This window comes from Lepidochelys kempii, chromosome 1, assembly GCF_965140265.1.
Source record: "Lepidochelys kempii isolate rLepKem1 chromosome 1, rLepKem1.hap2, whole genome shotgun sequence".
Taxonomy (NCBI): Eukaryota; Metazoa; Chordata; order Testudines; family Cheloniidae; genus Lepidochelys; species Lepidochelys kempii.
Window position 1 is genome coordinate 48,098,473 of NC_133256.1, and position 23,999 is coordinate 48,122,471.

General features: G+C 45.6%; 1 protein-coding gene across 4 annotated transcripts in view; it reads right to left on the reverse strand.

The window, feature by feature from the left end:
* Positions 1-23,999, reverse strand: part of STARD13 (StAR related lipid transfer domain containing 13) — a 473,464-nt gene that overhangs the window by 43,193 nt on the left and 406,272 nt on the right. For all 4 annotated transcript variants that reach the window (XM_073341701.1, XM_073341692.1, XM_073341725.1 and 1 more), the window contains 2 exons: positions 9,692-9,763; positions 7,266-7,347 (listed from right to left, as the gene is read on the reverse strand). In XM_073341701.1, the coding sequence (XP_073197802.1) occupies positions 7,266-7,347; positions 9,692-9,763 (154 nt within the window). The remainder of the gene's footprint in view (positions 1-7,265; positions 7,348-9,691; positions 9,764-23,999) is intronic.

A 23,999-nucleotide genomic window follows, 5' to 3' on the forward strand; every position in this document is an offset into this window, starting at 1 on the left:
CAGGGGGCGGAGTGGAGCTGGGGCTGGAGGCAGAGCTGGGGGCGGAGTGGAGCTGGGGCTGGAGGCAGAGCTGGGGGCAGAGTGGAGCTGGGGCTGGAGGCGGAGCTGGGCTGGGGGCAGAGCAGGGGATGGAGTGGAGCTGCGCCTGGGGATGAGTTGGTCTGGGGGAAGAGTGGGGCTGGGTGGCACTCCCACCCCGTCTCCCCATGGGGTCTGGCCTGGGCCCCACTGCGCAGCCCCTGAATGTTCCTCTGTGCCCCCATAGAGGGGCATGCCCCACAGTTTGGGGACCACTGGATAAAAACAAACAACAAACAAAAAATAAACAAAAAACCCTGTGAAAAAACAGGTGGGTTTTTTATTTTCTGGTTAAAATAATATACAGAGCATGATTAAAACCATAACCTTTAAATATAACCATGTGGTGCAGGCCTTGGACTATACCAGAGTCCAGAACACAGCCCAACGTTATGGTGGATCGACGACACACCTCGCCAGCTGCTACCTTATTCTCCAGAATCTCATCTTCCATTTCAAAAAAGGTCTCTAACTGTTCCGGTTGCAAACAAATCCTCAAAAATATGAGCAGGGTGTGACCTCTGCATGGATATTTTTGTGAGTCTGCACAGAGCTCGGAACAGCAGCTCTGTAAATGAACTGCCTCATTCATCTCAGTGAGGTGTTAACTCAAACGCCCAATGATCATAATTTAAATGTCAGCACTGTTAACTATTTCATTCCTCATGTAAGAAAGGAGAGGCAGGGTCATATACCTGCATAATTTACTGTGAGTGAGGCCATGTTTTGGTGCCACAAATAGGTGGCATTTGGGTGATACCACCACCACTTTGTTTCTCCCATCAATCAAGAATGAACCTAGATATAGGAGCCTGGAAGACTCCATGGGCACATTCAAGCCCCTCTGATGGAGAGCCAAGCTCAAGGAGCCCAATGGAGCTCAGAGAGCAGCACAGTCTTATGCTGAACATCTATGTAATCTACTGCGACAGCATCTCATTTTGGTGACTCTCATGAGCAGAGCTTATTTTGTGGGTGGAGTAGACAAGCACCACTAACCTTTCCCCCCAGATTTGACCCCGGATTATACTGAAACATGCCTTCCTTCATGCCAAACTGGAGTAGTGGGCTTGATTTATGTGTGTTTGTGGGTGGACAGAGGCAGGGTTCAATAGGGAGTGGAAGGAGAAATCCTTTCTACCAGGCTCTGGAACAGCAGGGGTGCTGGTCTGCAGCCGCTCACACTCCCCTGCACTATGGAGAATAGGATTCACAGAGAGTGCACCCACACGCGAGCTGGGATCTAATTTCTAGCTCTGACAGACATACACACACTAGCTTTGACTGAGCTAGAGCACTAAAAAGAGAAGAGAAGTGTAGCTGTGGTGGCATGAGCAGTGTGATGAGTGAGCTGGCTGGGTAAATACCTCGGTTTCCAGGCAGGATTGTACTCAGGGTGGCTGGCCCTTCCTACTGCCTGTGCCGCTGCAGTTACTCTTCTGTTTCTAGCCTGCCAGTGCCTGTACGTCTACCCGAGATGGATATTCCATCCCCAGCTCGAGTGTAGATGTATCTTGAGGGACCTCATCCACTGGCTTCTCCCAAAGCCTGCTCTGAAGTCCCCTGCCGCAGACTCATCAGTCCTTGCATGCATATCACCCCATGTGCAGTGGGTTTAAGATGTCTGGAACCAAGAATCACTTCCAGGCTTAATGTGATACTGAAATTATGAAAGCTGCAGTTTCATGTAGTGGACCCTGCCTTATTATGGGCCTGATGCTCCCTTGTACCCACCCAGCTGGAGAGAAGCAGAACCCAGGCCAAATGGAGCACGGGAGAAGGAAAAGGGGAGCAGTCAGTGCCTTTGCAGTGTCATTTCCCTGCCCCACCCAAAGTCCTTTTCCAGGACTGCCACAAGATAGGTGCTCCGCAGCAGGTGAGGGATTAGAGTGGGGCACAGCAGAAGCTGTGTGTGGTACACTCCCTACAGGCAAAGAACAAAAAGCGACACAAACAGAAACACATTAACTCTCTGGCAAGGGTGGAGCTGTGAGCATCTGCAACTGGGTGTTTATACAGCACCTAACGTAACCCACACACCTCATGGGAGCTATCCCAGAGTGCTCCATTGTGACCGCTCTGAACAGCACTCTCAACTCAGATGCACTGGCCAGGTAGACAGGAAAAGGCCCATGAACTTTTGAATTTCAACTTCCTGTTTGGCCAGCATGGCAAGCTGCAGGTGACCATGCAGAGCTCATCAGCAGAGGTGACCATGATGGAGTCCCAGAATCGCAAAAGAGCTCCAGCATGGACTGAATGGGAGGTACGGGATCTGATCGCTGTATGGGGAGAGGAATCCATGCTATCAGCATTCCGTTCCAGTTTTCGAAATGCCAAAACATTTGTCAAAATCTCCAAGGGCTTGAAGGACAGAGGCCATAACAGGGACCCGAAGCAGTGCCATGTGAAACTTAAGGAGCTGAGGCAAGCTTACCAGAAAACCAGAGAGGAAAACAGCCGTTCCGGGTCCGAGCCCCAAACATGCCGCTTCTATGATGAGCTGCATGCCATTTTAGGGAGTTCAGCCACCACTACCCCAGCCGTGTTGTTTGACTCCTTCAATGGAGATGAAGGCAACACGGAAGCAGGTTCTGGGGACGAGGAAGATGATGATGATGAGGTTGTAGATAGCTCACAGCAAGCAAACGGAGAAACCGGTTTTCCTGACAGCCAGGAACTGTTTCTCACCCTGGACCTGGAGCCAGTACTCCCCGAACCCACCCAAGGCTGCCTCCTGGACCTGCCAGGCGGAGAAGGGACCTCTGGTGAGTATACCTTTTAAAATACTATACATGGTTTAAAAGCAAGCATGTTTAATGATTAATTTGTCCTGGCATTCGCGGTCAGTACAACTACTGGAAAAGTCTGTTAACGTGTCTGGGATGGAGCGGAAATCCTACAGGGACATCTCCATAAAGCTCTCCTGGATGTACTCCCAAACCTTTGCAAAAGGTTTCTGGGGAGGGCAGCCTTAGTCCATCCACCATGGTAGGGCACTTTACCATTCCAGGTCAGTAGCACGTATTCGGGAATCATTGTAGAACAAAACATTGCAGTGTATGTTTGCTGGCGTTCAAACAACATCCGTTCTTTATCTCTCTGTATTATCCTCAGGAGAGTGATATCATTCATGGTCACCTGGTTGAAATAGGATGCTTTTCTTAAGGGGACATTCAGAGGTGCCCGTTCCTGCTGGGCTGTTTGCCTGTGGCTGAACAGAAATGTTCCCTGCTGTTAGCCACGGGGAGGGGGAAGGAGGGAGGGGCTAGCCACACGGTGGGGGGAGGCAAAATGCGACCTTGGAATGAAAGCACACGTGCTATGTATGTAATGTTAACAGCACGGTTTACCATGAAAGAGTGTACCCATTGTTCTATAAAATGTGTCTTTTTAAATACCACTGTCCCTTTTTTTGTCTCCACCAGCTACATGTGTTTCAAGGATCACAGGATCTTCTCCTTCCCAGAGGCTAGCAAAGATTAGAAGGCGAAAAAAACGCACTCGTGATGAAAATTTCTCTGAGCTCATGCTGTCCTCCCACACTGACAGAGCACAGATGAATGCGTGGAGGCAGACAATGTCAGAGTGCAGGAAAGCACAAAATGACTGGGAGGAGAGGTGGCGGACTGAAGAGAGTAAGTGGCGGGCTGAAGAGAGGGCTGAAGCTGAAAGGTGGCGGCAGCGTGATGAGAGGAGGCAGGATTCAATGCTGAGGCTGCTGGAGGATCAAACTAATATGCTTCAGTGTATGGTTGAGCTGCAGGAAAGGCAGCAGGAGCACAGACTGCCGCTACAGCCCCTGAGTAACCAACCGCCCTCCTCCCCAAGTTCCATAACCTCCTCACCCAGACGCCCAAGAACGTGTTGGGGGGGCCTCCAGCCACTCCACCCCAGAGGATTGCCCAAGCAACAGAAGGCTGGCATTCAAAAAGTTTTAAAGTTTTAAACTTTTAAAGTGCTGTGTGGCCTTGTCCTTCCCTCCTCTACCACCCCTCCCGGTGCTTCTCTCCTCCACCACCCCTCCTGGGCTACCTTGGTAGTTATCCCCCTATTTGTGTGATAAATTAATAAGGAATGCATGAATGTGAAGCAACAATGACTTTATTGCCTCTGCAAGCGGTGATCAAAGGGAGGAGAGGAGGGTGGTTAGGGTACAGGGAAATAGAGTGAACCAAGGAGCGGGGGGCTTCATCAAGGAGAAACAAACAGAACTTTCACACCGTAGCCTGGCCAGTCATGAAACTGGTCTTCAAAGCTTCTCTGATGTGCACCGCGCCCTCTTGTGCTCTTCTAACCACCCTGGTGTCTGGCTGTGCATGACCAGCAGCCAGGCGATTTGCCTCAACCTCCCACCCCGCCATAAACATCTCCCCCTTACTCTCACAGATATTGTGGAGCGCACAGCAAGCAGTAAATAACAGTAGGAATATTGGTTTCGCTGAGGTCTAACTGAGTCAGTAAACTGCGCCAGTGAGCTTTTAAAAGTCCAAATGCACATTCCACCACCATTCTGCACTTGCTCAGCCTGTAGTTGAACAGCTCCTGACCACTGTCCAGGCTGCCTGTGTACGGCTTCATGAGCCATGGCATTAAGGGGTAGGCTGGGTCCCCAAGGATACATATAGGCATTTCAACATCCCCAACAGTTATTTTCTGGTCTGGGAATAAAGTCCCTTCCTGCAGCTTTTGAAACAGACCAGAGTTCCTGAAGATGCGAGCGTCATGCACCTTTCCCGGCTATCCCATGTTGATGTTGGTGAAACGTCCCTTGTGATCCACCAGAGCTTGCAGCACTATCGAAAAGTACCCCTTGCGGTTTATGTACTCGGCGGCTTGGTGCTCCGGTGCCAAGATAGGGATATGGGTTCCGTCTATAGCCCCACCACAGTTAGGGAATCCCATTGCAGCAAAGCCATCCACTATGACCTGCACATTTCCCAGGGTCACTACCCTTGATATCAGCAGATCTTTGGTTGCATTGGCTACTTGCATCACAGCAGCCCCCACAGTAGATTTGCCCACTCCAAATTGATTCCCAACTGACCGGTAGCTGTCTGGCGTTGCAAGCTTCCACAGGGCTATTGCCACTCGCTTCTCAACTGTGAGGGCTGCTCTCATCTTGGAATTCTTGCACCTCAGGGCAACGGAAAGCAAGTCACAAAGTTCCATGAAAGTGCCCTTATGCATGCAAAAGTTTCGCAGCCACTGGGAATCGTCCCAGACCTGCAACACTATGCGGTCCCACCAGTCTGTGCTTGTTTCCCGAGCCCAGAATCGGCGTTCCACCACATGAACCTGCCCCATTAGCACCATGATGCCCACATTGCCAGGGCCCGTGCTTTGAGAGAAGTCTGTGTCCATGTCCTCATCGCTCACATCACCACGCTGACGTCGCCTACTCGCCTGGTATCACTTTGCCAGGTTCTGGTGCTGCATATACTGCTGGATAATGCGTGTGGTGTTTAATGTGCTTCTAATTGCCAAAGTGATCTGAGCAGGCTCCATGCTTGCCGTGGTATGGCTTCTGCATAGAAAAAAGGCGCGGAACGATTGTCTGCCGTTTCCCTGATGGAGGGAGGGGTGACTGACGACATGGCTTACAGGAATTAAAATCAACAAAGGGGTGGCTTTGCGAGAAACTGAATGGCCCCCTCAAGGATAGAACTCAAAACTGGGTTTAGCAGGCCGTTGATTTCACAGGGGGAGGGAGGGAGGAGAAAATGAATAAAAAACAAATCTGGTCTATTTCTTGTTTTGAGCCACTTCATCTATCTTTATACATCTTGCTGGCAGCAGACTGTGCAGTACGACTGCTAGCCATCATCATCTCCTGGGTGCTCGGCAGAAGATGGTGCAGTATGACTACTGGCCATCGTCTTCTGCTAGCTGCAGATTAAAAGACAGCGCACTGCCGGTAGGACTGAATCGCCAAGAGACGAAACAAGGGAAATGACCTGGCTGAGTCACTCCCATGTTTGCCTAGGCGCCTGGTTAAAAGAGCACCCAGGACTACGTCGACAACGGCTACCAGTCATACTGCACTGTCTGCTGCCAAAAGGCAATAAACTGCTGCTGTGTAGCAATGCAGTACTGCGTCTGCCAGCACCCAGGTGACATACGGTGATGGTTAGCTGAGAGGGCTCCATGCTTGCCATGGTATGGAGTCTGCAGAGGTAACTCAAGAAAAAAGGCGCAAAACGATTGTCTGCCCTTGCTTTCACGGAGGGAGGGAGGGAGGGAACGGGGGCCTGACGATATGTACCCAGAACCATCCGCGACAATGTTTTAGCCCCATCAGGCACTGGGATTTCTACCCATAATTCAAATGGGCGGCAGAGACTGCGGGAACTTTGGGATAGCCACCCACACTGAAAGTCGACGGTTGCCTCGGTACTGTGGACACACTCCACCGACTACACGCACTTAGAGCATTTGTGTGGGGACACACACAATCAACTGTATAAAAACGCTTTCTACAAAACCGACTTCTATAAATTTGACCTAATTTCGTAGTGGAGACATACCCTTAGAGAGAAAGAGATTAATGAGTCTGCTCATATGGCTCATATGGCTTTTAGCTCATGCAGCAGAGGCTCATGCATTTAGCTCCAGAGGTCCCAGGTTCAATCCTACCGCTGATGACCAGGGTCTGTTGGTGTTACACTAGCACAATGGGGTCCTGGTCACTGACTAGGGCTCCTAGGTGCTGCAGTACTATAATTAAATAACAACAGGGAGCCAACGGCAGCATAGCAGCACGCGAGCCATCCTTGCTGTCAGAGGGAAGAAGGTTCTGTGCAATGGGGTTTCTGCTGGTTTGTAGTAGTCAGGGGCAGAGTTACCCATGTGTTACTCACACATAGATCCCTAATTTATGCTGGGTTTGCTGGCACTGTTCTTTCCAAAAAGCAGCCAGCCTCACTCCAGTTGATGAGATGGGCTGATAAATTTGGGCCCTTTTTAAATCTTGTGAATTTTCAGAGAGCAAACTGGCCCCTGCTGTAGGATTTTTTGGGAGAGAAATGAATCCAGGTTTCTAGCATTTATTTTGGAAAAACTACAGATTATGCCCATTTAATTGACAAGGACAAACAAACATCTCTTAGGGTAGGCCACTACTTTCAAAACAAAAATCCACAAACATTCTTAAGATACCAAAAAAAGAAACAGTGGATGTTATTTACCTGCAAAGGGGTTCTACAAGGTCCTTGTCGAGAAAGTCATGATCTTTCTTTACAGCCACAATGTCAATAGGAAACTGGGAATCTGTAAAAAGGAGACGTAGCATTAAACCAACTACGTTTTATTCAAATGGAAACAGTTTATTTCAAAGATGCACTGCATGTGTTTTATCAGCAGAAATGGTGTGTCGCTTATTTAACTTGGCCTTCGTTATTTCCCTGTATGACATCCAGAGCTAGTTTGGTCACTTCACATTATTTTATTTTTTATATTAAAAGGGGAGTTGACGGTCCTGTGAACCACAGAGAGCAATATGTTTGGCTCTGGCTATAAGAAGATATTAGATGCTTAGAGTTTCTACCTGATCACTATCCCCCAAAAATGAGATCTGAGCATTACCACAACACTTTCATCATCTACATGGGCAGTAGGCCATCCACTTCCATCCTAGCGAGTTAGTGAAATATTTGCTAGACAGACTTTACCATGCAGTAAAAATGGCTTGATTATTTTGTTAGCACACACAATAACAAAGAGTTTAAACAAAGGGTAACTCAAGCAACACGAGAAGTGAGCTGACTATACTAGTCACCTCAAATATTAGTCTGAAATTTAAAAACAAGATGGAAATGATGGAAACTGAGAATTGTAATGAAAAGTGACTTGGGTGCACACAGATTACTGTGCCTTGCATGGTGACAGGTTTCAGAGTGGCAGCCGTGTTAGTCTGTATTAGCAAAAAGAACAAGGAGTACTTCTGGCACCTTAGAGACTAACAAATTTATTTGAGCATAAGCTTTCGTGAGCTAAAACCCACTTCATCGGATACATGCAGTGGAAAATACAGTAGGAAGATATATATACACACACAGAGAACATGAAAAAATGGGTGTTGCCATAAACACTATAACGAGAGTGATCAATTAAATTGAGCTGTTATCAGCAGGAGAAAAAAACCATTGCTGGCACATGATGGCATATATCACATTGGTAGATGTGCAGGTGAATGAGTCTCTGATAGTGTGGCTGATGTGATTAGGTCCTATGATGGTGTCCCCAAATAGATATGTTCATAGGACCTAATCACATCAGCTACACTATCAGAGGCTCTTTCACCTGCACATCTACCAATGTGATAGATGCCATCATGTGCCAACAATGCCCCTCTGCCATGTACATTGGCCAAACAGGACAGTCTCTAAGTAAAAGAATAAATGGACACAAATCAGACATCAAGAATTATAACATTCAAAAACCAGTTGGGGAACACTTCAATCTCCCTGGTCACGCGATTACAGACCTAAAAGTCGCAATATTACAAGAAAAAAACTTCAGAAACAGACTCCAACGAGAGACTGCTGAATTGGAATTAATTTGAAAACTGGACACTGTTAAATTAGGCTTGAATAAAGACTGGGAGTGGATGTGTCATTACACAAAGTAAAACTATTTCCCCATGTTTAATTTCCCCCCCTACAGTTCCTCACACATTCTTGTCAACTGCTGGAAATGGCCCACCTTGATTATCACGACAAAAGGTTGGGGTTTTTTTGATTATCACTACAAAAGGTTTTTTTTCCTCTCCTGCTGGTAACAGCTCACCTTACCTGATCACTCTCGTTACAGTGTATATGGTAACACCCATTGTTTCATGTTCTCTGTGTATATAAAATCCCCCTACTGTATTTTCCACTGCATGCATCCGATGAAGTGAGTTGTAGCTCATGAAAGCTTATGCTCAAATAAATTTGTTCGTCTCTAAGGTGCCACAAGTACTCCTTTTCTTTTTGTATATTTTGTGTTTTCTTTTCCATAACAATTATTTTTCTTTCTTGGATTTCTGAGTGTCCCATCAGTGTGTTAAAAGAACTGAGCTCTGAATCTTCAGCCTCCTTGTCTCTCCTTTCCTCCCTTGTTCCTCCCAATTCACTCATTATGATAAGTCTAACTAGAAGTTATGTCTAAATTTAGGCTGTGATCCGCAAGCAGCTCTGTGCTCGTGAAGGGATTTGTCTGAGCAGAGTAATTTGCAGAAGCAGGACATTGGATACATTATTGTGAATGCCAAGCATTTAACATCATGAGTCGGGCCCCCAAAATCATCAGCTGGCCTTAAAAATTAATCAGTGTTCTTTTTATTTACATCCTGGTTTTTGAACTTTGGGGCTCATTCAGGCCACATTTTCAAGCTTTTCTCTGCAAACATGAGGGCTAGAAACGTACTTTAAAAAAAATGAAAGCTGAGATTTTCACATATTCACATGACTCCAGGAGCTGGCACTCTAAGAAAAAACACAAAATATTGCGAGATTCAGGATAAAAATCAAAACAGTTGGCAACGCGGTAGACTGTAAACATTTTAGACCAGGTCTGTGTCTGCTGAGATGCCCAATACACTTTAGAAGGAATAGAAATAATAACAACATACCCTCATAGAGCTGAGCATATTGTGGAAATCCAGCAGCTCGTAACCAGTCACACGCTTTATTTGCTTCGATTTCTGAAAAGTAAGAGAAAGGAGAATAGGTTCATCCTTGATCCACACTGTGCTGTTTTGCATCAGGAGTTATTTTAATTACAAGGAAGAAACAAGAGAATTTAATGTTCCTTTTGAGTGCCTATAACACTTTTAAATTTAACTGTTATTAAATTTAACTGTTATTATTACGTGGCATCAAACAAACAGATGTCTAGGAAACACACCCACAACACTTTGGAGATTTCAAGCACAATGGGCCAAATCATCACCCTTAGATCAATACTAGAGACGACTGTCTCCACCCAGAGGGCTGATAAGCCAGCTCTGTGGCATTGTTTCCAGTTCTCCACTGGGACCCTACAGAGGGCACTTTGCATGCTCAGGGGTTGGGGAGGAGAGATTGGGCAGCTGGAAGTCGGGCCAGAGAGAACACACAGCATCCCTCCTCTGGCCCCACATACCTTACCAAGGAAAGGAAATGCAGACTCGGGAGTATTTCCTTTTCCATGGAGCTCTCCAGGAGTCCTGAGAGCCACTGCAGGCTCTGGCAGCACAGCTCCAATACAGACATGCTGTCAGGGAGCCACACCAGGGACCAGAGCCCGAGCAGAGGAATAGCGATGGCCTCTTCCTCTTCACAGGGTTGGCCCTCATACCCAGGGGACCATCTGCCAGGTTTGTGGGCAGGTCCTACTCTCTTGTGGGGGGAGGGAGGGGAGAAGAAGCAGAACCCTGCCCACCTGGTCAGATAACCTGGGCCCCCTTCCAGAGCGTTTAGTGTGGGAGGGGCTGATCTGTTCCGTATGAGAGCTAAGTAGCAATGAAAAATTAAAGTCTTAATACAAAAATATAATATCAACTATAGGACCCTCTTTTCAGGCAAAGAACCAATAAAGGCCTGCAACCATACGATGCAAATATTCCCACCAAGCCAGGGGGGACTACCCGTGTGTGGAAATATGTACAGGATAAGGGCCCCAAGGGACAGGCAAGCATATCCAGTGCTTTTGCAAAATCTGGATGCATGTTGGCTCCAGGGAGTAGATTTCTATGCCTGTTGCCATATAACTTGAGAGGGTTTGGCACATGCAGATTTTGTAGATACAATTTAAGCAGCCAGGATAGAAAATCTGGCCCCCACAATGTCTATTAAAGACAGCAGAGGTGGTTGGACTGGAAAAAGAAAAAGATCAAAAACAGACTCTGCTGCTCTTCTGAATGTCCTACCATGAATGCTAAAACCAGGTGTAAATCTGTTTCATACTGAAGTGCATAGTTTCCATCTTGCAGACAGTGGGCCAAATTCACCCCTGGTTTAACTCTGGTCAAAGCAATTTAATCTGGCCTACTGAAGCTCATTGAACAGCCTGCTTGGGAAAATGTGTATATTTGAATATACAGTACAGTATGTGACCCAGACACCCTTTTGCTCCTCTGACTACTGACTCACACCAGTAGTTGTTACCGAAATATCAATTCAGGATAAAAGGCCTGCTTGTTGAAAGCACAATTTCCCAAATATAATTGGATGGTCAATAACAGATCTGCAATGTACAGGATCATCAGCAGTGCTGCAACCAGTGGTGAGCTGGAGCCGGTTCACACCGGTTTGCTAGAATCGGTTGTTAAATTTAGAAGCCCTTTTAGAACCAGTTGTTCCACGAGGGACAACCGGTTCTAAAAGGGCTTCTAAATTTAACCAGCCAAAACTGGCGCCTTAGGCGCCGACTCCATCCAAGGGGAAAATTTGGTGGGTGCAGAGCACCCACCGGCAGCTCCCCGCCCCACCCCAGCTCTCCTGGATCGCATGCCCTGATTCTCATGGGTGACTTTAATTTTCCTGATATTTGCTGGGAGAGCAATACAGCGGTGCATAGACAATCCAGGAAGTTTTTGGAAAGCGTAGGGGACAATTTCCTGGCGCAAGTGCTACAGGAGCCAACTAGGGGGGGCGCTTTTCTTGACCTGCTGCTCACAAACCGGGAAGAATTAATGGGGGAAGCAAAAGTGGACGGGAATCTGGGAGGCAGTGACCATGAGTTGGTTGAGTTCAGGATCCTGACGCAGGGAAGAAAGGTAAGCAGCAGGATACGGACCCTGGACTTCAGGAAAGCAGACTTCGACTCCCTCAGGGAACGGATGGCCAGGATCCCCTGGGGGACTAACATGAAGGGGAAAGGAGTCCAGGAGAGCTGGCTGTATTTCAAGGAATCCCTGTTGAGGTTACAGGGACAAACCATCCCGATGAGTCAAAAGAATAGTAAATATGGCAGGCGACCAGCTTGGCTTAATGGTGAAATCCTAGCGGATCTTAAACATAAAAAAGAAGCTTACAAGAAGTGGAAGGTTGGACATATGACCAGGGAAGAGTATAAAAATATTGCTCGGGCATGTAGGAATGATATCAGGAGGGCCAAATCGCACCTGGAGCTGCAGCTAGCCAGAGATGTTAAGAGTAACAAGAAGGGTTTCTTCAGGTATGGTGGCAACAAGAAGAAAGCCAAGGAATGTGTGGGCCCCTTACTGAATGAGGGAGGCAACCTAGTGACAGAGGATGTGGAAAAAGCTAATGTACTCAATGCTTTTTTTGCCTCTGTTTTCACTAACAAGGTCAGCTCCCAGACTGCTGCGCTGGGCATCACAAAATGGGGAAGAGATGGCCAGCCCTCTGTGGAGATAGAGGTGGTTAGGGACTATTTAGAAAAGCTGGACGTACACAAGTCCATGGGGCCGGACAAGTTGCATCCGAGAGTGCTGAAGGAATTGGCGGCTGTGATTGCAGAGCCATTGGCAATTATCTTTCAAAACTCATGGCGAACCGGGGAAGTCCCGGATGACTGGAAAAAGGCTAATGTAGTGCCAATCTTTAAAAAAGGGAAGAAGGAGGATCCTGGGAACTACAGGCCAGTCAGCCTCACCTCAGTCCCTGGAAAAATCATGGAGCAGGTCCTCAAAGAATCAATCCTGAAGCACTTGCATGAGAGGAAAGTGATCAGGAACAGCCAGCATGGATTCACCAAGGGAAGGTCATGCCTGACTAATCTAATCGCCTTTTATGATGAGATTACTGGTTCTGTGGATGAAGGGAAAGCAGTGGATGTATTGTTTCTTGACTTTAGCAAAGCTTTTGACACGGTCTCCCACAGTATTCTTGTCAGCAAGTTAAGGAAGTATGGGCTGGATGAATGCACTACAAGGTGGGTAGAAAGCTGGCTAGATTGTCGGGCTCAACGGCTCAACGGGTAGTGATCAATGGCTCCATGTCTAGTTGGCAGCCGGTATCAAGTGGAGTGCCCCAAGGGTCGGTCCTGGGGCCGGTTTTGTTCAATATCTTCATAAAGACCAATTGGAAGATTGGGCCAAAAGGAATCTGATGAGGTTCAATAAGGATAAGTGCAGGGTCCTGCACTTAGGACGGAAGAACCCAATGCACAGCTACAGACTAGGGACCGAATGGCTAGGCAGCAGTTCTGCGGAAAAGGACCTAGGGGTGACAGTGGACGAGAAGCTGGATATGAGTCAGCAGTGTGCCCTTGTTGCCAAGAAGGCCAATGGCATTTTGGGATGTATAAGTAGGGGCATAGCGAGCAGATCGAGGGACGTGATCGTTCCCCTCTATTCGACATTGGTGAGGCCTCATCTGGAGTACTGTGTCCAGTTTTGGGCCCCACACTTCAAGAAGGATGTGGATAAATTGGAGAGAGTCCAGCGAAGGGCAACAAAAATGATTAGGGGACTGGAACACATGAGTTATGAGGAGAGGCTGAGGGAGCTGGGATTGTTTAGCCTGCAGAAGAGAAGAATGAGGGGGGATTTGATAGCTGCTTTCAACTACCTGAAAGGGGGTTCCAAAGAGGATGGCTCTAGACTGTTCTCAATGGTAGCAGATGACAGAACGAGGAGTAATGGTCTCAAGTTGCAGTGGGGGAGGTTTAGATTGGATATTAGGAAAAACTTTTTCACTAAGAGGGTGGTGAAACACTGGAATGCGTTACCTAGGGAGGTGGTAGAATCTCCTTCCTTAGAGGTTTTTAAGGTCAGGCTTGACAAAGCCCTGGCTGGGATGATTTAACTGGGAATTGGTCCTGCTTTGAGCAGGGGGTTGGACTAGATGACCTTCTGGGGTCCCTTCCAACCCTGATATTCTATGATTCTATGATTCCTCGGCTCTGCCTCTGCCTCCTCTCCTGAACGCGCCGTCCCACTCTGCTTCTCCGCGCGCCCCCCCCCCAGGCTTCCTGCGAACCAGCTGTTCGCGCAGGAAGCTGGGGCAGGCTGAGAAGCAAGCGGCGGCTTCCCGCTCAGGCCCAGGGAGGCGGAGGTGAGCTCGGGCTGGGGGGCGCGAGGAGGACTGCCTGAGCCGCAGCAGAGAACCGGGGAAGGGGGCACGCAGGGGAACCGCTCCCTGCCCCAGCTCACCTCCGCCACCCTCGGCCTGAGCGGGAAGTCGCGGCCTGCTTCTCAGCCCTCCCCGGCTTCCTGTCTAACAGCTGATTCGCAGGAAGCTGGGGTGGGAGGCGGAGAAGCAGAGCGGGGCGGTGTGTTCAGGGGAGGAGGCGGAGCGGAGGTGAGGTGAGCTGGGGCCAGGCGCAGGATGGGGAGCTGCCGGTGGGTGCTCTGCACCCACCAAATTTTCCCCGTGGGTGCTCCAGCCCCAGAGCACCCAGGGCGTCGGCACCTAAGATGCCACTTTTGATGTGATCAGTGGGGGAGCGGCCTCCCCCCTTCTTCCCCACCTAGCTACGCTCCCCCGCCCCTAGGAGCCAGAGGGACCTGCCGGATGCTTCCTGGGTGCTGCCCCAGGTAAGCACCGCCGGGACTCCCCACCTTGCTCCCTGGCAGGTGCCTCTGGCTCTTAGGGGTGGGGTGGGCACCCACTACAGTGGCCCACAAGACTCTCCTGCCCAGTTCTGGGGGCAGTCAGGGGACAGGGGAGGGGGGTGGATGGAGCAGGGGTCCTGGGGGGGCATCAAGGAACACGGGGGGGGTTGGATGGGGCAGGAGTCAAGGGGGGCAGGGTAGGGCAACGACCCTCTCGTGGGGTGAGGAGGGAACCCGTTGTTAAGATTTTGGCAGCTCATCACTGCCTGCAACTGATTCTCTGCCTGGTCATTTTACTTCATTTGCTTTGACATTAATTCATGTCACAGCCCTCTAACCCCCAAAAGCTTTTGCGAGTACACTGAGTTCATACAACTATTCAAAAGAACATAAAACAAGGCTCTTTTTGCTGCACATCTGCATGCTGAAAGTGCACTCTCTCTATTATGTTCCAATGTGACAGAATATTTTCGTTCAGTATTTGGAAAAAAGACAAGGGCTGTTACTTTCTTGGTCTGTTAAATACAGTTTCATGAAACACAAATTATTTGATCCTCTTGGAAAATATATTTCACAACTCACAACAGCTGCGTAGTCAAGTTTCATCTGCACTGGAAGAACAACAAGAAGAAACTGTGTGTAATGGAGAAATCTGCAGCTAGTGTCCCTATGGGCTTCTCAGATTTCAATCTGTTTTTGAGTTTCTACTCCAAGTGTGGCCTGCCAGGAATTTTCTTGTGGCCCAAGTGAAGGTCATGTGGTCTAAAGCAGAGATGGATGAATGTCTGCAAGGTATAACTAATATAGTGAATTTTGCCTTTCTTTCTCTTTGCAAATTGTTTACATGCAGATTGCAATTTTCTTGAATGCATCCATTACCCAGAAAGATTGGCAGAACCATTTCTTGGTCTCTTGCTCCTTGGTGAGCAGCTTGGTGCAAGTATTCCAAGTATAGTCTGCGTGGACGATCATCTAGGACACAGTGGGCTGTGAATTTCGATGCAGCACTGAAGAAGGGCTGCATAAATCACACCACCCCAGGAGCAGCCCTGGGGAGAAACTAGAACTCAGACAGCCTCTGCAATTCCTCCGCTGCTTTTCTCTTGCCTTGGGCAGGGAAGAGGTGATAATTTGGTGGTGGCTGGACCCAGCCCAGCAGCATATTATGACACTGTTCAAAGTGGCTCATTTGCACCGGCCAGTGTTGCTGAGGATTCACCATTCCCTGTTCCTCCTAGCCACCCCCATTACCTGCTCCAGGGATATGTAAGCAGGCATGCAGCACCTGCTTACTCCTCTGCAGAGGCCGACGGGGAGTCCTTATTCCCCTCCCTCCCCCTGGATGAATATGTAGTCCAATATATCATCTAGCCCCTAGTACAGCCCAGTTCCACCACTGGATTAATATAATGGTTAGAATAAGCTCCCTTGTGAAAATGCTCTGAGACAGCAGGTTTAACATTCATTTTCCATGAATATTCTTTAATATTTGCTTAAAATTTCCTAGTTCTGTTAATTTATTGGCTCTAACATTAGTGAAGACTCCTCTGGGAAGGGGCGAGCAGAGAGCTACAATGAATTCCTTAAAAATGTCAACGGAAATTTATAGAAACAATGTTTTGCAGCATTGGCCCAGCTCTATTCCCACATCCAGCCTCTGATCTATTGACTAGCGCAGGTGTGAGACCCAGATTGCAGCAGCTGTGCTATATTCAAAAGGCAGAGAGGATCAAAGCCAGACAGGAAAAAGACAAAGGAACCCTGGGACCTTGCATAGCAGTAAGAATAAATCAGATACCCAACAGAAATTAAAGGCTGGAAATAGGGTGGTGTGTTTCCTTGGAAACAAAGCCAGAAGTGTCCCCGTTTTTGTAATAAAGAGGAATTCTTTCCAGAATGTAGATTTCTCTGTAAGAAAAGCTACTTGTAAGAGGCTGGTAGATGCTACGAAGGAGAGAGAGGGCAATTCTGCTGAGTTATGCGAGGCCAGGGGAGTTTCATTAGCTCGAATGCCCAGTATAAAAGGTTTTGCACATCCCTTGCTTGGAAAGGAAGAACTAAGGCAGGAGGGCTTGCAGGGGACACGCTTAGAAACAGCCAGCCAGCAACGAGGAAGCTTAGGCTATGGTTTATATTTGGTTATTCCCAGACTGAGAATAAAGGAAACTCCAGGAGTTTTGAACGCACGCACATATGTGTGCTGTGATGGGGGGAGGGGAACCCTGCTCATTTACTCGACTCTATATTCTGCAGAGAATCCATTAATAACATGCTTTGCAGCTTTCCACACAAGCGTGTCTTTGACCAGGCACTGAGTAAGTGAAATAGTTAATAACAATGAATGATATAATAAATTAGCCACAAACAGTGACGAATGTAAATATGTAGCTAATGCTATTTTTCAAAAGAACTGAACTTGAAATAATCATGCAAATTGACAGGAAACAAGTTTCGCTAAGTTCATATGTTGACAGAAAAGGGAATTCTGTCACTAAGTGTTCAGCCCCGGGAATTACACCTGTTCTGTGGCATAACAGAGGAGTTTATCTCCAGCTATGACAGTGAAAGCTTCTTTGTGCTGTCCCACCAGTATGCCTCTGTTCTGCTCTAGGAGGTCTGACTCTAGGAAGAGAGGATAGATCACTCTTCAGGTCCATCAATCCTAGGCTTCTTTACTGAGTGCCATCAATCAAAAGGGCCACCAAACAGCTATCCGATGGGAACTACTTTTGGTAGTTTGACACTGTAGTATCAACCAATGCTACAAGGAACAGCTGACATACAGGTGAAAGACTTCTCCTATCACAACCCTCCATAACACCTAGGCACCAGTCATTACATTTGAATTTCTCTGCTCTTTAAAACAAACAAAACTAACCCCCCCAGACTGCTCCTCCTTTGAGTGAAAGGGAGCAGGAGAGCTCCTGAATCTCTCTCCTGGAGAACACTACCCTCTCATGAAAAGATAACCCGAATGAATTCATTTTTCTGCGAGGGACTTCTGAACAGTGCTACATCATAGACCATTAATATTGCTTACCAAGGTCTCGCTACTTCATTCCCTTCTCTCAACATTTTTATTCACTTTCCTCTTTTCTATCCTCCACCTCTGTCTCTTCCGCTTCTCCACTTTCTCCTCAATTCCTACTACAACTTTTATTTAACCTTGCGGTACTCACTGAAGCAACCCACCAAACTGCAATAATGAACAGGAGCAATAACGGGGTACATAATCACCTTGCCTACTGTGTTATTGACACACTTTTGCTTGTGCTTGATAAAATTTATCCTTCCAGTAGGCTGAATTGATTTTCATTCCTTTGCCATCACCATCACTCATGCTCATTTACTTTCTTAACATTTAAAAAAACAACAACATACCTTACCCATTATATTTGACCTCGTTTAAATCTAATTTTAATGGATTTAAAGCATGTTATTTAGCAACTTTTAACATTTTAAATCAAGTTTTTAGACAGGAGCCAGTTTTTCCATGAATAACTGTAAGAGAATCCCTTTGGCAGTTACACGCAGGCTTCATGGAAAGAACAGGCCTCCCCTTAACATCCCAAATTTGGAAATAAAGTAGTATGTTAGTTACAGCGCATAGGTATTTCTGCTTGCTAAGTCTGATGCAATGTCATGCATTCAACACATTTAATTCTTGGTCCTGAGTTCTCATGCCTTTGGCTGAGAAACAACCATGGCACTGCAGAAGCAATTCATTCAATAGCGACACCTCCAGTTTATTCAGGAGTAGCAACTGATATGTTTAAAATGGAGGCCACTCAATTGTCTAAAGCACTCTTCTGAGATGTGGGAGACCCCTATTGAGATCCTGTCTTCTCCTCAATCAGAGAAGGGAAATTGACTAGTCACTGGGCTAACAGTTATAAGGTGGGTGCTCTTCTCGTCCAGATTTTGAATGGCACCTGACCAGGTATGCAGCCTCTGCACTCATATACTTGATTGGGCCTCACACCTGTGTTAGGGAGAGGAGCGCCTATCTTCCCCGGTTTGTGATTCACTCTGGACCTCTGGTGGGAGATAGGTGTCCAGATGCCCAGAGGGAGGCAGCAGAGCTCATGCTCAGCGACAGAAATTTAGGCGCTGAGAGAACTTTTACCCTGAAAATTTAAGCACCAAGTGAGTTTAGCTGCCTAGAGGGTTCAGTGGGAGTTTTGTGAATCTCAGTGGAGCCAAAACTAGGATTTAGTCACCTAAACAGAGATTTGGGCACTTAAGTACATTGTGAATCCAGGTGTCCGTTCCTCACAATCTTTAATGTATTTATCCTCCCAACATGACTGTAAAGTAGCGAAGTATTATTATCCCTATTTTACAGGACAAATGGGGCACAGAGGGCCAGGTTTTCAGTTATTGAGGTACCTAAAGATTCACATAGATGCTTAGAGGGATTCTAATAGCACCTAAACAGGTTAGTACCTATCTCCCATTTAAATCAATTGGGGATGACCACCCAGGCCCCTATTCTCAAAGGTAGCGAGGTGCCTAACTCCAATTTAACTCAAGTGCCATCTGAGCCAAATGACTTGCCCCAGTTCATGCAGGATGTCTGTGGCACAACACAGACTTGAACCCAGGTCTCCTAAATGCTGGAATAGCACCCTATCCTCTAGCCCACCCTCCTTCCCATCACATAGGTGTTGATTGTGGAAAAATAAAAAGATCCTCAGGATTCCCTTATAGGAAAGCCCCATACAACTTAATAAAGAATGTTACATTTTCTATGGAATGTTTAAACTATGCTATAGAATTCTATGACAGGGATATACTTCTTTAAATTCTATCTATAAGATTTTTTTAAATTCTACACAAAGGATATCATTCTCTATTAAATTACTTAAGTTTTTACAGTCATTTCCATAGAACCCTAATGGTTTATCCCTATTAAATTCTATTCTACAAGGCTTTTCCATAAGGCTTCCAACAATAATCCAGTGGTAACTGGGTGATGAACCTGTAAAATTACCATTTACAGTACAATTCTAGTACAAATAAAACAAAACATAAGCATAGATTGAAATGTATATGGTTTTACTACACCATAGTGCCCACTCTTCTTTACATCCAGATAAGAAGGTTTTCAAAGGCAGAATTGTATTCAACTGATTTTATATTGGGGGGAGGGATAGCTCAGTGGTTTGAGCATTGGCCTGCTAAACCCAGGGTTGTGAGTGCAATCCTTGAGGGGGCCGTTTAGGGATCTGGGGAAAAATTGGGGATTGGTCCTGCTTTGAGCAGGGGGTTGGACTAGATGACCTCCTGAGGTTCCTTCCAACCCTGATATTCTATGATTCTGTATTCTGTTGTATAATTACTGTTAGAACCAAGGTTATGCTTTGCAAGTGGGGAACAAATAAAGCTGTCAAAGCATGATTTTAATAGATCATAAATGCTTTCTGCAGAATATTGTGCTGCCAGTAATAGTACAATAAAATAAGGCTTTTTAAATTACTGATGCTGAAAATAATTTAAATGTCACTATAAAAATCCTTTCAAGCTTAAGAACAATGTCAACAATTCTTTGCTTTGTAGGCCTTCACATTTGTCAGAAATGGGCAACAAGAATGATTATGGATATGGAAAAAAACTTCAATATTATGTGAGACTGAAAAAAATTGAGGCTGTTTACCTTAGAGAAGAGACAAAAAAGAGGACCACGATACAAGTAGGCAAAATAATGAATGATATAGAGAAGTAGAGTGGGAAATTCTATTCACTCTGCCTCAGAACACAAGGACAAGGGGCTATTAAGCGAAAGTGAGAAGTGTCAAAGTCAAACTGATAAAAGGAAATACTTTTTCACACAGTGCACAATTAGCCTGTAGAACTCATTGCCACAGAACAGACATTCATGGATTCCAAGGCCAGAAGGGACCCTTGTGATCATCATTGAGCTGAAGAGCTGAGTGGGGTTTAAAAAAAGAAAAGTTGTATATTATATGGATAAGAAAACTGTCCAGAGTTAATAGGGAATGTAGAAAAAAACATCAAGCATTTTGGAAGGGATATAAACTCATGCTTCAGGGTATAAGACAACCTCTAGTAATTGGAGGGGGGATGTGGCGATTTGGGAATCTATACACATTTATTAATTCTGGTTGATCTCGTGAAGTGGGTATTATGAAATGGCTGTGTCATTGAATGCCTATGTAAATGTGGAATCTACCTTTGCTGACTAGACCTGCAGCAAGTACCCAGCAAACTGCAGATAATGGGGTGTACTTATCTATGGACTACTTGTTCACTGTTATGCTCCGTGGGTTTGCTCAGCAAAGACAAGGTACTTCTGCCTCTTACTTGAAGACAGGGGGAAGAAGAGAGAGTGGGAAATTATCCAAACACAGAACAAGAGAAACCAGGTGACCACCCACTGGGTTACAGAAGGATTCTCAGAGGGGACTTAGAGAGTGACACCCATGAAGTTATGGGCAGGAATAGAATCATATGCTTTGCAGCTTTCCACACAAGCGGGTCTTTGACCAGGCGCTGAGCCAGCGAAATAGTTAATAACAATGAATGAAATAATAAATTAGCCACAAACAGTGACGAATGTAAATATGTAGCTAACGTTATGACACCATGTTTTTTAGCACATGAAACAAAATGTACACTAGAACAGTAGGTACTAACTCCAGCCCACAGAATGCTCTGAAGTGGTGAAGAAACTGAGGCAGGGAAATAGCTGTTATTTTGTATGATATGTACTTCCTTGGGCTTTATCTGTTAAGCATAGAACAGCAATTGTGTAAGACTTCTGAGCAAAGTGCCTCTCTGTGTTATATGGCTCACAACTGCCACATTCCTCCTGAAAGAGTAAAACTGTAGCCCAGAAGTTTACACCTGTGGTAGGATTCTGGGAGAGGTTGCATTTAAGAAATGCAGGAGTCTGAAGGGTCAGCACTAAGCCCAGAGGCTAGGCAGCTGGATAGCAGGTTCCAGCACCTAGGAGGGGGTGTTATATGAAAGGTCTGAACCCCAAGAGTGTTCCTAGAGATACGAAGATTGGGGCAGTGACTGGATTCTGTTCAGGTTCAGGGAGGCTTAAAACATGCAGGGATCCAGAAGATTGGCCTCCCCTCACAGTAATTTGGTGGACAGCCAAGAGCGGGAACTCAGCTAGGAGCTGTAATGGAACTAGGGGGAAATTTTTGCCAGGCAGGTTATCCTATACCAAGCTGTGCAATTAATGGATTTTTCAGACAAGTAAAAAAAATTGTTTTGAGTCAAACTGAAAACAATTAAAAAAATATTTTAACAAATCAAAAAGTAACAAATAAATTTGGTTTCGAACAAAACATTCTGTTTCAACAAAATTGAAATGTTTCATTTTGATTTTGACCATTTAAAATATTTTGATTGTTTTTAAACTAAAAATAAAATGGAAATTTTGAAAGAAAGAGTAGTTTCAAACCAAAAATATCAAAAAGTTTTGATTTTTTCATATTTGTTTTTACCAAAACTATTTGGTGAAATTGACATGAATTTGCTAAATGTTTCAGTGTCAACAAATCTGCATTTTCCTGCAAAAATGTTTCACACAACAAAACTTTCCCAGCACTAACTATACCTATATCTATATATGCACAGACACATATATATAGATATAGATAAACACACACACTCAAGCTGATACTTCCCACTACTGGAGACAGGACTGCATGGCCCATTCGTCTGACCCAGTGTGACAATTCCTTTGTTTCCCATAATAGGCCATGCAGAATTTGCTTAAAGGGGACACACTTGTGTCCAGCGTTCGTTTGTTTTTTGTTTTTGTTTGCTTGTTTTTACCATGCTCTCATCTAGACCTTCTCGGACCTAGATCATGGTTAGATAGTAGTAAAAAATGCCTGTATGGGATCTACCCTAGTGCTGTTACTATTGTTAAAACTGATGGGGCTTCATGAATGAATGATAATGCAGGAGCGGGAGAATTGCTAACACTCCTGTAGGAAAGGCTTTTGTGCACGTTACTCCACTGCACTCTGAGACTGCTGGCTAAAGACAACTGTTAGAAGAGCAACTGTTAGAAGCAGTATGGGAGTGAGACACAATCAAAGACCTCAAAAACACTAAATTACCTGAAGGCCTCCCAACTAAGTGGAAATATCATCCCCATCAAGCATCAGTCATTGTCTTCAAGTACCTTTAGGTCTAAATTGGTTGCCTAGGAGACTTCCTGATTATGCAGATTCCCCAGCTAGATGAAAAATCCCTGTGTTGAGATATATAGTAAATGGATGTGGGAGGGGATTTTCAAAGGAATCTAAAGGAATTAGGCACTTAAATCCCACTGAAATTGAACAGGATTTTGGCAATGAACTCTGCTAGGCGTCTTTGAAAGTCTCAGCCCATAATATGCAGTGACAAGAAAACAGTTTACAAAGCACAGTGATCTCCAAAGTCAGGTCAGATAGCTCTGTTTTATCTAAATTACGTGGTTTAGTTAGAGGTTAGAAACAAGGGGATTCAGATCCACCTTTATACATCCCTCATCTTAGATATATTGGAATTGGAAAAGGTTTAGAAAAGGGCAACAAAAATGATTAGGGGTATGGAATGGCTTCCTTTTGAAGAGAGACTAATAAGACTGGAACTTTTCAGCTTGGAAAAGAGACGACTAAGGGGGGATATGATAGAGGTCTATAAAATCATGACTGGTATGGAGAAAGTAAATAAGGAAGTATTATTTACTCCTTCTCATAACACAAGAATTAGGGGTCACTAAATGAATTAAAAGACAGCAGGTTTAAAACAAACAAAAGGAAGTATTTCTTCACACAACGCACAGTCAATCATGGAACTCTTTGCCAGAGGATGCTGTGAAGGCCAAGACTATAACAGGATTCAAAAAAGAACTAGATAAGTTCATGGAGGATTAGTCCATCAATGGCTATAAGCCAGGATGGGCAGGGATAGTGTCCCTAGCCTGTTTGCCAGAAGCTGGGAATGGGCAACGGGGAATGGATCACTTGATGATTACCTGTTCTGTTCATTCCCTCTGGGGCACCTGGCATTGGCCACTGTCGGAAGATAGGATACTGGGTAGATGGACCTTTGGTCTGACCCAGTATGGCCATTCTTATGTTCTTAACTTTCGAATTACCCAGGGAAGAAGTGTGTAATTTAAATTCTTATCACCATATTAATTACTGCCTGATTATACACATCATTGGTCTGTAGATATGCAAATTACTTGTAGGCAATCAGATATGTCAGAGAAATGCTTTATCCATATGAGGTGGTCTTCACACTGTGAATTTATATTAAATGTCAAGAACTCAGATAATATTTTAGATTACAGTCTGAGGAATTCATAAACAAAATCAAAAGGAGTACCTGTGGCACCTTAGAGACTAACAAATTTATTTGAGCATAAGCTTTTGTGAGCTACAGCATCCGATGAAGTGAG